This window comes from Plodia interpunctella, chromosome 6 (assembly GCF_027563975.2).
Source record: "Plodia interpunctella isolate USDA-ARS_2022_Savannah chromosome 6, ilPloInte3.2, whole genome shotgun sequence".
NCBI lineage: Eukaryota > Metazoa > Arthropoda > Insecta > Lepidoptera > Pyralidae > Plodia > Plodia interpunctella.
In genome coordinates, this window is record NC_071299.1 from 3325748 (window position 1) to 3339263 (window position 13516).

At 38.1% G+C, this 13516-nt stretch overlaps 1 protein-coding gene across 5 annotated transcripts in view; it reads right to left on the reverse strand.

Moving 5' to 3' along the window:
- Positions 1–203: 203 nt before the first annotated feature.
- RhoGAP100F (Rho GTPase activating protein at 100F) overlaps positions 204–13516 on the reverse strand; it is a 43341-nt gene continuing 30028 nt past the window's right edge. The window contains exons 8-21 of one of the 5 annotated variants that reach the window (XM_053747070.2): positions 13148–13288; positions 12759–12889; positions 12217–12673; positions 12051–12136; positions 11825–11976; positions 11176–11419; positions 10751–11010; positions 10404–10589; positions 9927–10149; positions 9470–9670; positions 8927–9211; positions 8204–8284; positions 6664–6776; positions 204–5796 (exon numbers count right to left, since the gene is read on the reverse strand). In XM_053747070.2, coding sequence (XP_053603045.1) covers positions 5242–5796; positions 6664–6776; positions 8204–8284; positions 8927–9211; positions 9470–9670; positions 9927–10149; positions 10404–10589; positions 10751–11010; positions 11176–11419; positions 11825–11976; positions 12051–12136; positions 12217–12673; positions 12759–12889; positions 13148–13288 — 3115 coding nt within the window. In that variant the 3' untranslated portion in view covers positions 204–5241. Of the gene's footprint in view, positions 5797–6663; positions 6777–8203; positions 8289–8926; positions 9212–9469; positions 9671–9926; positions 10150–10403; positions 10590–10750; positions 11011–11175; positions 11420–11824; positions 11977–12050; positions 12137–12216; positions 12674–12758; positions 12890–13147; positions 13289–13516 lie in introns of all 5 variants that reach the window. The other 4 variants (XM_053747073.2, XM_053747072.2, XM_064436040.1 and 1 more) reach the window with 4 other exon arrangements.

The following is a 13516-nucleotide window of genomic DNA, read 5'->3' on the forward strand; positions in this document are numbered from 1 at the left end:
GGGGATATTGGATACCGAGATTTTTAAATTTAGTGACCCATAAATGTACTATCTATCCGACCAAGTTTTTGAGTTAGTGCCAGTATATTATAATGGCGGAAAGATGGCATAGGAATCGAATTATTGCAGAAATATACCATAATTAAGCTTGCAGATTTATGAGGAAAGTTACTTAATTCTAAAGATGTGAAATAAATACAAAATTAACGTCGTATTATTTATTTCGTCTGTGTTTCAGTCGCCCGGTACAGATACGAGCGACGTCCATTACGTTAAGTACACGTAGTAGTAACGCTACTTTACCAAATTGTCGAAATACTGATATTATCACGGGCCCGATCCCCACGCAATCAAAAACAGAACACGTTCAAAAATTTAAAAAAAATGGCAGTACTCTCTCAGTAATTCAAACTTGTTTATAACCGACAAGAAATTGTTGATTCGAACATGAACATTTTTTGATTGCGTTCGAATGGGGTCCTAGAGGGCAGAGCCCTGCAACGCAAACAGACCGCAGCAACGGACGCCAGAGGAACGCTTCGCTTCATCTCATTTATACAAACATACACATACATTCTATATAGTGACAAATAACTATACAGTGATGGACTTTGCCGAAATAATTCGGGAATCAAAATACAGTCGGCAAAATTAACAGGCATGCAGGTCCATGAAATTTATTCATTGATTTTTTAATTAAAATTAATTTTAATACCCAACATCCCAATGGGATCATTACAGTGTTTCACGCATATCTCACGAATTGCTATGAATCCATCATTCCATTAGACAAAACATTAAACGTTTTTCTCGATTTGAATAATGTTTAAATTGATATTTCTCAATAATTAAATTTAATTAAATAAGAAGATTTAGTTATGTATGCATCAAATATAATATTTATTCAACAACGAATTACAATTCTATAACGAGTTTTCTCTGTATAAGTGGTGAGACATACCAACAGTTTTATATGTTGCAAGTGTAATTAGAACATATTCTCTATTATACCATAAAATGTAATTTGAAATTTTGTGAAGCTCCAAAGGTCCAAAAGGTAAATAGGAAAAGGGAGGACAAAAAGGGAAAGACATCTAAATCATAACATATATAAAATCGAACTCTCAGATTCAGAAAGAAAAGCTCTTCGTAATTTTTTTAAATCCAAAATTATTTTACTGACATAGTTTTTATTGATAAAATGAACTTCACGAAATATCAAGCTAAACTTTATAGTCTGTCATATAACAACAAGAAACATATTTTCAACAGATCAGATAGGTAGCTTGAAATACAACCACTAAAAATACTATAATACAGACAATTTTAATTCACAACTATTCTCAATAGCCATTGTTGTTTTAATAATTGCACTCATAATCCCAACCACTTTCACTTTTACACTAATAGAAATCATCAATGTACCTATTTAATAATATCAGGGCTTGTATTAGTTTAAAATTTAATTGAAATCAGGCAGTTGAAAAGCAAATAAATTAAATAATTATTTTCCATTATTACCGATGGGAAAAGATCGCAAGGCAAGCCGAAGGTGCGATGGTCCGACGCTCCGACCAACTGTAAGCCTTCGATAAGGAATAGCAATAATTGGCGAGGAATAGAAGTAGTAAGAAACAAAGAGGGGAGGCTTTTGCCCATAAAAAAATCCAAGCCGCTGACGTAGTTAAAATTGAAATTATTCGATATTAAACGAATTAGGCCAATATGATTTCATCATCACACTCACACATTGCTATATAATACAAAGTGATTAGTCATTTCTTGCCACCTACACCAATTACCTTATCGCACGCGGTCAACGCAAATTGTTTTTTACGTTACAATCAAATACCATTTACATTTACGCTATCGAGGTTATTCCAAATGAATGTATTCTTTAAGAGGAGCATAAATTAACAACAACCCATTTTTTTTTGTTAATACATGCAACAAGTATAACATTGAAATGTACCAATCTCGTAGAGTACACGATCGTAACAAGTGGTCTACGATAGCTACGCGGTTCGCAGTAATCTTTGCAAAGAGACACGTCGTAGTGGCTACGCCGTTCAACTATTAGTCAAGATTTTTACAACCACACACTTTCAAAAGAACTTAGTAAAGTAACAGATATACAAGCGTTTTCCTCTGGCTTCCGCTGCCGCTTCAAAGCCAACTGAAGCCGTGCGCCGTAGTCACTACACACTACTACCGCTACTTGCGGTCGACTACTCACTGTCGAGCGACAACTCAAGTCACATTACCCTATATTGTCTAACACACTGGCCGAAATACGGGGCATAACCGACACAACCAACAACTCCCAAAGTATACAATATCAATAGCAAATTCTAGGATTAATATTCATAGGAAATACTAATAAGTACAATTTGTATTTATGTAGTTTACTTAATAATATTTCAAATATATTTTAAATAAATTTATCAATATATTAACTTCTATTTTTATAGATTATACTTTTTTATTAATAGATATTTTTAGAATAAATTCTTTCATAGTGTCATTATAATTAAATTTCAAGCGTAGAAATTGTAGTTTTATTTATAGTATAAAACCAATTATATCTTTTAATTTAAAAAATCAACATTTTAGGACTAAGTTAGTGTAAACGGGCTCTCTAATCTTGTAATTAAAATTCTATAGAAATGTGTGCATCGCTCGGCGCCCCGTACCACGAACCAAGACATTCCCACCAAGGCATTAGAGGCTCCGGCCACTTGGCACTCGTTGTTATACGCCCTCAGCTCCTAGGAGGAACAATGTATGGAGACTTGGTTAGATGTGTATTAGAACGAGTGCAAATGACCAGACCGCAATTAAGTTAACATTCACGATTATAAAAATATCGCTACGTATTGTCACCGATCTGCCTTCAGGGAAATGTAAAACATTCATACGGGAATTCCATGATTGAACAAATTTTAACACGAATAAGTCTACTTATACCTCTTTCATCTTTTTATCATACCTTGTACTACTTATAAGCATTATTTTGTATCCAAACATTATCGACAAAGCTATTTACTTTCTCTTTAAAAAAAAACTAAATTAGTATTTTCAGATCCCTAGACAATATTTGGTAAATAAAATATTTTTATATGACACGGAATTCCCGACGAATATAAAATTTACTAGTTACAGAGGTATAGGCGAGGTTCATCAACATAACTCCTAGTATTATCGTTAAAAACGAGAAAAGTACAAAAGTAAAAGTATCAAAAACATTTTGTGTCCCATATCAGTCAGTTGTTTGTGCAAATCTATAAAAAGTAGATATTAAATAACAAAATCGTCTTGAAGTGTCGCTCAAAAGTTACTTGTAGCCATGCAGCCTCCGGCAGACATATAACCATGTGTATAATATTATATTATATAAAGGTTTATCAACACACATCAGGACCGTGCCAGGGACGTGGTGAGACACACACGAGTCCACTCAGGGTCTGTCTGTTCACACTCGTCAGTATTTCAAATTCAATCCAATTTCTAATTGTGCTATGTCTACATCGAGATAACGTCAATAAATGTGTTTCTCTTTGCAAAAAGTTCCTATATAATCCATAGATGAGAGACATAATCTTACGTTTCGCTCATACAAGAAGGCAGAAATTATATTGAAACGTTCTATGTTATTTGATAACGCTAGTTAGTTTTTTTTTTCTCTGTCTTGGCTGTAATCACTGACTGTACTGCTAAAAAGAGATAGAAATGTATCTCCTACTTGCATTTCACGGCGTCGCCTTGTATACGATACGGACGTGTGTAAACTAGTTCATATACAATTCAAACACCGATATTTTTATTTCCTGAAAAAATACTTTCCTTCCACTTCACGGGCGTATCCCTGACATGTGAGGATACCTTTATGCATCTATTTATAAATGGACCAATAACGGCAGTGAATGGCCAGTGCTCTCATTGGTCGATTCCACCCTTATATGTCTAGCAGACGCTAAACAAAGAACCGAGGTCCTTCTTCGGATATTGTTTTAAAGTTTGATGAACTTCAATTAATTCTAATAATTCCTAAAATAGATATATAAAAACCTACAATATTTTATGGATTCCAAGAAAATTTGGGAAACAAAAAGTAATTATGTTTTATTATTATATTATTTAGATATTTCTTATAAACACTGGATTAAAAAAAAACATTAAAAATAAAACAATATTCGAACACAGGACCCCTGATCTTGAGATTGCGACCGATCTTATCGGAAAACCTCCGTTCCTTCATAGAATTAGCGACTCGTAAAAATCTAACTCTATTATATAAGTATATCAAATGAACAAAGATTATTTGGAATATAACATTCAATAACATTTGTCTAACGTCCAATATGTAATTAGACCAAGCAAAAAATCAAAGACGCATATTTCATCAGACTTACCACTTTCGGGACATCAGCAACCTAATTTTACTATCAATCTAATTTTACATTGATGCAATAAATTTTAAGTTAGGTTAGTATGTGTTATCTATGAGAAATAACCTTTTTCTCTGCATTGATCGAATGGCGTCCGTGTTTTTTACTAGGTCTTCTAAAGACGTAATCGCTGGTTCTACGACGGATATCCTGCCTACAGCTACCTGATATGGTCTCAGTCTCAAGACAGTCCGACGTCTGGTCTATGATACATACACTCTCCCTAGTCGAGCTACTGGCTTGAGGTCACGGGTGACGCTGCTAAATAAGACGATCGTAACAGTCTACAACAAATTGATACCTCTATCATATGTTTGTTCATTCATGGTTTCGCGTAATTTCGAGTGGGAACAAAATAATTGAAGGTGAAGTGAAAAGGTATTTCATTTATTGTACACTATTACAGTATTTAAAGAGACGTTAGTGATAGTTTTAGCGTCACCAACAGCCGCAAGCCTCTGATATGTGGGATGATGTGTGTAGCGCCGCGGGCCGGCCGCCCTTCGCCCGCGGTACAAAACTGGAGCGTAACTACTTTATACCATACTATATTATATACAATGTACAATACAATATTCATAAACACTATAGTGGCTACGCGGCGGAGACGGCGGCCGGCGAGGCGAGTCAGCAGGTATACATTCTCACAATAATATACATCGTAACTCGCTCTATATAACAATTACACGAGCGCGCAGCACGCTCGTCAAACAACATAATATACAGCGGAATCGTAGCACTCTTTCGATTCGATTAAAAAAATTGACTAGAAAATCTCAATTCGCTATGAGCACTATGTGTGCGTGGATGAGGAGAAAATGTCGGCGGCGCGCCAGGCTTCCGCCTCCTCTTCGGCGTCGTATTGCTGCAGGAACGGGTTAGTGGAGCTGTAGCGAGGGCTTAGGGCTCCACTGGCGTTCAATGTGACTGCTAAACCGGCCGAAGTGCCAGGGATGGCGGAGCGCGGGGAATCTCTGGATCCGTCGCGCCCGCTCGATTCGCGAGGAGTCAGGTCCCTTGGCGTCATCTCGCGCGGGGTCAAATCCCGCGGAGTCATCTCTCTAGAGGAGTTCTCCCGCGGCGTGCTAGTACGTGGGGAATCCCTAGGGGATGCTCTTGGAGAATTCCTGGGCGACATCCTTGGGGAACTAGCTCGCTCAGGCTGGCGTAGGATGGAGGAGACAGAGCCGCCATGTTTGATGGTGTCCGCGGGGCTGTGGCTGCCCGAGCTACTACTGGGTGAACCGGGAGATGAGACCGTCACTTGACGGGAGCGAGGCGGAGCGGGCAGTGGGCCGCGCAGAGGCGACTGCGGACGATATTGGCCGGCCCTGACTGATGAGAGAACCTGCGAAAATGATAAATATTATCTTGAGTCTTTCTTTATCATCATTTATTTTCAGCCTATATCAACCCACTGCTGGGTGCTAGTATAGACCTCCCTTATTTGTGCCACTTTTTACTTCTTGTTATTAAATGATATATATTAGTAATTGGAGCAAGTAATAAATAAACTTGCATGTATCATCTATAAAATATTAGTTGCCCCTTTTGCTGAACATTATCAAATGTATTAGAGCAAAGCTCAGCATGAGCTTGGCGGTTCCATGTAGCTCTTTATGATGTTATTCCTAAAGCTTTCAATTCAACATGGCCTAATTGCTGTTTGTATTTATTTCCTTTTGGACTTTTTTAAGATACCACATGACATATGAATCTAAGAGGGCGCTCTCAGCTCACTAGCACCACCATAACATTCTTTTAATAAAATATATGAATAATTAAATGATATAAATGATATTCAAAATAGCTTATAAATTAAAAACATCTAGGGATGGCAAACAAATGGGTATCTTGCTCTAGGGATCTAGGCAAGGTACCCATTTGTTTTCTTGTTTGCCGAGCTCTCTGTACAGCCCCCGTGTACATTTATTTATTAAAACTAAAAAAAAATACCCTAGGAGATTTTGAAACATTATGAATTTAGTTAGATAGTACTATTGGTATGATGGTGGTGCTAATATGTGGGTTGGGTCAGATGCAATTATAATAAACTAGAAGCCCGTCACGTCTGTGACAAAACTTATAGAAAACAAAAGAGCAACGACCACGTCTTCGTAACGAAGCAGGCCTGAGCAATGTGACATGTGCCTTATACTATGTAATGTAATGATGGCTAGAGGGATGAAGATGAAGTGCAGCGGTGCGTACGTACATGTGCGGGCGGCGAGCGGTCGGGCGCGTGCCGAGCCGAGAGAGCTGGCTGCTGAGATGCTACTGATGCTGCCGCTTGATGCCGATATGGACTGGCTGAGGGCGGAACTCGGCCTGCGGGACCAGTCAGCGGTTAGTAGCGGTGAGTTACAGTCACTAATGTTCCGGCCTCATAGGGAAAGTCATTATTAACCAACCATATGTAATTTTTTTCTGCACTATAGTATTGTCCTCTTATCATAAAAAAATTTGAGTTAAAATATGCTGTGCCTCATTCTTTGTCTAATATTTTACAAAAACTGGGAGTATATTATAACTTTTTTATAAACATGAGAAAAATATATGGGCAAAAAATTAACCCGTCGACTCATCACGGGGTCAAAGCAGTAGAACTGTTCTAATAGCAGAATAAAATTTGCATTTATAATTTCCCTCTCTGTGAGACCGGTACCTAACAAGCTTTGGTTTGGACGAGTGGCCGAACCGTAAACAAAAGAACGCCGAATATGTATATGATATAGTACATGAACCACGATTGGACACTGGTCATTTTCACTATGAACTCATAATCGTACAAATTTGTTTTTTTTAATGTCTGGACATTAAAAAAGACTAGTTGGATCTCTCTAAATAAAACCACGTTACGCAAAATGCAAATCTAACAGTTAATATATTATTCTTTTTAAAATGTGTTTTACATTTAGTTAGATTGCATATACTATATGTACAGTGCCTTGTGTCTAGTAAAAGTAGTAGTAAAAACATTTATTTTTATTATCCAAACACAAATTTCATTTCTGTTCTACCCAATATTATGAAATTTCTACTATCAAGTATTTTGAGCTCATATAATAAAATGCCACTATTTACAAAGATATTTATGGATCCTTCCATCAATCATAATTCCTAATTCAATGTTGCATACCTAGGTAGGTTTCCCTTTTAAATTTGGGATTTTTTCTCATTGATACTACTTATTAAAGTAGTCAAAAGCAGTTCAGCATTTGATGTAGGCTAGGTCTGCCATGCAATGCAACTAACATGCAAAATTGCAAAAAATGTTGAGTGTTCTATGGTTTGTATTAAAAGTGAGGTAAATTTGGTAAGTTCGAATAGTTGTAATTTTCGTTGAAGCTGCATGAATATGGTCTCCTTCGGACACCTTTTTGAAAATAGGATTAGTTGAATCGAATGATATTAAAGCAAAATTTCGAAATGCGTGCCGATTCTGTTACGCTATATCTGTATTGAAATCGGATATATACAATTGTAATATTAGAAGCTATAACTTTTTTTCATATGTTAAATTATAAATATTTTAAGTGTATTCGGTGCTGAACTTTCCTCAATGAAATTGTATCGAAATAAAAAAGCCGTTGTCACAACTTATATAATATATTGTATTTTTACAACCTTCATTGGGAAAATATGTGTAAAGTTGTTTAATCTTAAAATATTTATTAAATGATGTAACCTTCTTATAAAAACTGATATTTTAGCGTATCAGTATGAGCACAGGACCTGAATAATGTCAATATAACCTTGGGGGAGGATGAGTGAGGCCGCTGGCGACGCACTGACTTTGCTTCCACGCGGCCCGAGTGCTGGCTCGCCGCGCCGAACTGTCTACAAACATACATGCGTTAAGGTACCGCTTAGATATTTCTGACAACAACCTCAGCTATCCAGAAATACATACGCTAAATACCATCAAGTCCCTTCCAGCAATGTTTGGATTGAAAGCTTCCAGCAATGTTTGCGTTAAAATGATGTTCGGTCTTTTTGACATAGGTACAGAACTTTCTAGAAATACGTATAAAAATATTAAAGTACCTATAATCGGTCAAGGTACCGCTCAGATGTTCTACCTATGTCGAGTGGAGACCTATCGAGGAGAAAAGTATAATCTTCCTGCATCTTACAGATGTTTTGCCTTCCTTTTTTAAGTAAGTTTGTGGAAGCTTAGGAACAATGATTTTATAAAATCAAACTAAAAAAAAAACACGTGACGCTACAAAAACACGTAAGAAATCCCAATAACATGAAAAAAAAATATTTAATTAACTTGAATATCAATTATTATAAAATATGGTTTATCCAAAGCCTATTTCCTACTTTTTCTATAACGAGCTGCCGACTTTTCAGTGCTGTGCGATTAACGATATCCAAACATGGTGTAAAATATAGGCCAGTAAAAGTGTAATTTGCAGCGTGTGATGCGTGAAAAGTATTCAGAATAATATTAGACAGTCAGATAACATTACCTGAACGTTTCGGAGCCGGCCAGATCTGAAGAAGCGATTGTAAGAAGCTGATTGGTCTCTGGTAATCTATCGGTTCATTCGGCGATTGACAGTGCAATATTAGTGGTGGAGCTAGGGCTACAGCGAGGTGTTGAGGAGACATCTTGTTTCTGTCTTGTGCTGCGACGACCAAGGCCAGATGGTCCAGAAGGAAGACCAGGGTAGCCCTGGCTGCTCGTGGAAGGCATTCGACGATGGATGCTACGAGGCGGGCGTTGCCTTCTCGGTCGTTGGGTAGGCATGAACCTGTGATAAACCAATGATGATGAATGATTTGGTAAAAGTGACTATAATGAGAGAAAAGTCTTACTGACTAATCTTATGGTTGAACCGAATGGAGCTTATAGTCCTGTATTGTAATGGACAACTTTGCAATATGAGTACAAATTATTTTAGTGCCATAAATACCTATAATTTCGAATTTATAACCGCGTTAAGCATTTGTATTACCTATTTTACTGGTAAAACGACGAACTTCATTTGACAAAAAATGGTAAAACTTACTTAGAGCCTCCGCAGTCATCTGAAACAGGCAGTGGTTGAACAGCGGCTGTGGTAGTTCTCTCAGATAGTCCTTCAATAGTCCCGTGATGACGTTGATGTCAGGAACTGAATCTGGGTTTAGTTCTACCCCGCGCGGGTTCCTCTCGAAGGCTTCCCGAAGTATGCGCTTTTTACTCGCCGAGCCGCATAACCTGTACAGACCTGATAACAAAAGTTTTAGATATAGTTTAGTAAATAAACAATGATGCGAGAATTATGGAACTGGATCATGAGGAATTGGAAGAGAAATATTAAACTGCTAATGCTAAGTAAAAAAACAGAATTATTTTCACTAAAGTGAAAGTTTAATTTAGATACGAATAATCAATGGTTAAATAAATCGTTGCATACAGGCAAAAATGGATCAGCAACAATTGGACAACCAATGTTGAAACAGAAGTATAATGCTTATGCTCACCGATAATATCAAGTCCTCGTCGCTCAATCTCCTCAACACACCGCCTCACAATGAGAGGCACAGGGGGTGCGTGGGGAGGTCGGACCTCCCTCGCAATCACGGCCTCTAATTCTGCCCCAAACAGTGGCGGTGGAGATAACCGTGACTGCGCTGGTCGCCGCTTGAACAGGTCGTGCGGCTCCGTGTGACGGAATCGAACGTATAGAGTTCCACGTGGTTCCATCTAGTAATTTGTTTTTCTTTTTTAATTGTGTAAATATCTCCTATTTATCAATGTAATAGATAGATCACATCAAATTCAAAGAGAAATCGAGTTAAAGGAGCGTAGTCGCTTTGGTAACTTCTTTGGATAATCTAGGCTTGTACATTGGAATCTCTAATTCTGAAGTTCCTTACAAGACCTAAAATTCGGTCTTTGGTTATTTAAGTCTTAATTGATGTATGTATTGTTTTTTTTTTATGGGTTGTTGTAAATACCTTTATAGCAAGCTGATGAGATGGCGAGCGAACAAGCATGTCCGGTAGGATAACCATGCCTCGGTAGCACAGTTTGTGCCTGTGCTGCGGATCCCACGAGTAGACCAGCACGTCCAGTTGTCTGTTGTCCACTAGCTCTAGCTCGAAGGACTCATCCCAGTCGAACTGAAGTTCTCCATTGCGCACCTATACAAGACGAGAAAACGGTTTAATCAACAAGCTAAATCTGTGAATTTCTACAGTCCGTACAAAAAATCTATTATGAATTATACGTACCTATAATGTATTATATTAAGTTGCTATGGTACAATATTCAATACAGTCTGAGTATTAAAATTAATACTTACAACAGTCCTAGCTTTATGCACACGATCGCACTCCAGCACGCAATACAAATCTCTCGGCGCGACCGGCGGCTGCGCAGGCGCCAATGGGCCCGATGGGGGGGAGCCAGGGGATGACCCTGAAGCCGCGGGCCGGAGTCCCCGCCCTGCCAGTAAGTGCACCCAGAGCATGCCCGACACTCCGCCTGAGAGACGGGACAGACCCGTCATGGAGGCTGATAGACACCCTGACCCTTTGTTCTCCACTTTGTATTTTAGGAAATCTGCAACAATTCATGTTAAATTTGATTCTTAAAAAATAACATGTGAAATATATATTTATTTAAAATAAGCCATTACTCTAATCATATTTTTGATATACATACATATTTCTTCACTTTACGGTCATAAACAGCAGTATTAACATATATTAGGACATTTTTACATACCGTTAGGGTTGATATCGAGATGTCGATGATGCCTTGAACCAGGTGTGGGCACGGGGCTCGGATTAGGGCAGTTGAATCGTGAACCAAGTTCCAACAGCTGTCTCACACGACGAGCCGAAGGTGACCCTCCGGCTGTGGGGCCAAGTTGTTGAGAAGAGAGTGAGCGAGCAGGAAGATGCCGAGGCCTTTCCATTCTGCGGCCGGCGAGACCAAGTGATGAGCCAAAACGGCTGCCACTTTCCATCTGTGAAGGAAAACTTTATCAACACGGAGATCATTTTAAAACATAATCAATTTGTGGTTCCGTCCATCAATATATAGATATTGATAGACGCTATATTCTGCATTGGTTTTTGCCTTCGCAGTAAGTAAATATGGGAATAAACGAAACGAACTCAATTATAAACACCTTATACACACTTAATACATCTTATAGTCTTATTGTACCTAGTAAATCATTGGTACAAAATATAGTTTAGAATATTTTAATTCGCTCCAGCGCAATTTGCTAGATGTATGAGTTCGTTGACTTTGGAGAATAATATTTTTCTTCACATGCTTTCTAATCATACTCCAGTACTTTCTAGATACTTTCAGAAATCACAGTCATTCATAAATTTATGACATTTATTTTACAATTTCCACTTACATTTTTGAGTGCATCATGAATGTTTTCAGCAGAATAGTGCGTGGGTAACCGTGGACGCAACGTTTCATACAATGCACTGGTAGATGGCGCGCGGGACAGCCAAGCTCGGTACTCATCCGACGTGAACACTGAAGGCGAAGACGGTAGACGACCTGCAAAAACGGTAATTAAAATGTAATTTACTAGTACTACCTATGTAAATAATACCAATTTAAAATGTGTTCACCTCTGGAAGAACGAAGATCTAGTCGAGAAGACAATGGTTCCGGCTCGTCTTGAAGAACGCTGCCTGCACGTCTACTTAGTCCCAATCTAATTGAAATTAATTTAATTTTAATTCAAATACATAAAATGAATTCATTCATTTTGGAGATATTGTTGAATATATTTACCTTTGTCCTGTTCCTCTTACATCCCGTGGCAAGGAATTGAACTTCGATCCGATATCTCGTCCAAGCGTGCTACTCCGATATCCACTGAGACCAGAGTAATAAGGTGTCCTTGTAGGAGCCGTCGCTTCTGTGTCTGAAGAATAATCCAAGCTTCTATTCCTTCTACTTGTTCCGAATTTCGAACTATACGAAGATAAGCCCAATCCTGTAGTACCATATCCACCCCCAAGGGTCGATCCCAGTCCAGTTCCAGATAATCCAGCTCCAATTCCAGAACTCGTCAATCCAGAGCCGACTAAGCTTGATCCTGTTAGTCCACTTAGGCCTGTGGTAGATAGTCCAGAAGGAAGACCAGGACCTAAGCCTGAGCTTAAAGCTGAGCTCGTTAATCCGCTACTTAAACCTGGTCCAGTCATTCCAACTCCACCGTATCGTTGGTTATATCTCAAACTCGATGCTGAAAAAAATATTAAAATTTATACTTATCCTGTCATGAGTATACTAAAGTTTTAATGTTTGAGATATCTAATATATTAACTAACCTCCAGGGCCGGCAGCAGAAGCTTTCAAACTAGATCTGAGCAAGGAATGACGACCAAAGTCAGAGTGCGTCTCTGCCCTCGGCAACTGTTGTTCTGATCCAGAACGGGGGACTCGGCCACCAAATCTTGAGCTGTAAAAATATAAATTACATCAAATCATATATTCAGCATTCAATTAACAAGAAAAAAGTTCATTAATTGTACTGTAAATATTGCAATGTTATTTATAGTTGAATATCATCAATACATGCGTTGGAAAACTTTACTGCAAATAATCACTGATCGCTCGAGCAAAAATTCTAGGTACCATACTAGATGCATATTCCATAGATCACAATACTAAGTACTGGCAAATCAGGGAATTTAATGAAATGAGTCATTGAACTAACCTTCCTGTATCTCCTGGGTACAAAGAATGCACCTTCTCCGCTAAGCTTTCAAGGGTATTGGGGTAGGTCCGCTCGTACGGCACGAAGTGAGTGGTGGAGGACTTCGGCTGTTCTGTGATCACTGGTGGCGGTGGTCTGTAACTAAGGGTATACGGTAAGCTATTGTGGCGAATAGTTTCCGTCTTTGAATAGGACCACTACATATAATCTCAGTGTTGCCGTACTAAACGATTAAGAGATATAGAACAGAACATATATTAATAATGAGGACATTAATCAGTTTGTCACACAGATTATACCTATGTATACTTCTAGTAAAATAAAATGTATTTATATTGTATTTAAGTGTGTTTGTATTAAGTTTATGTT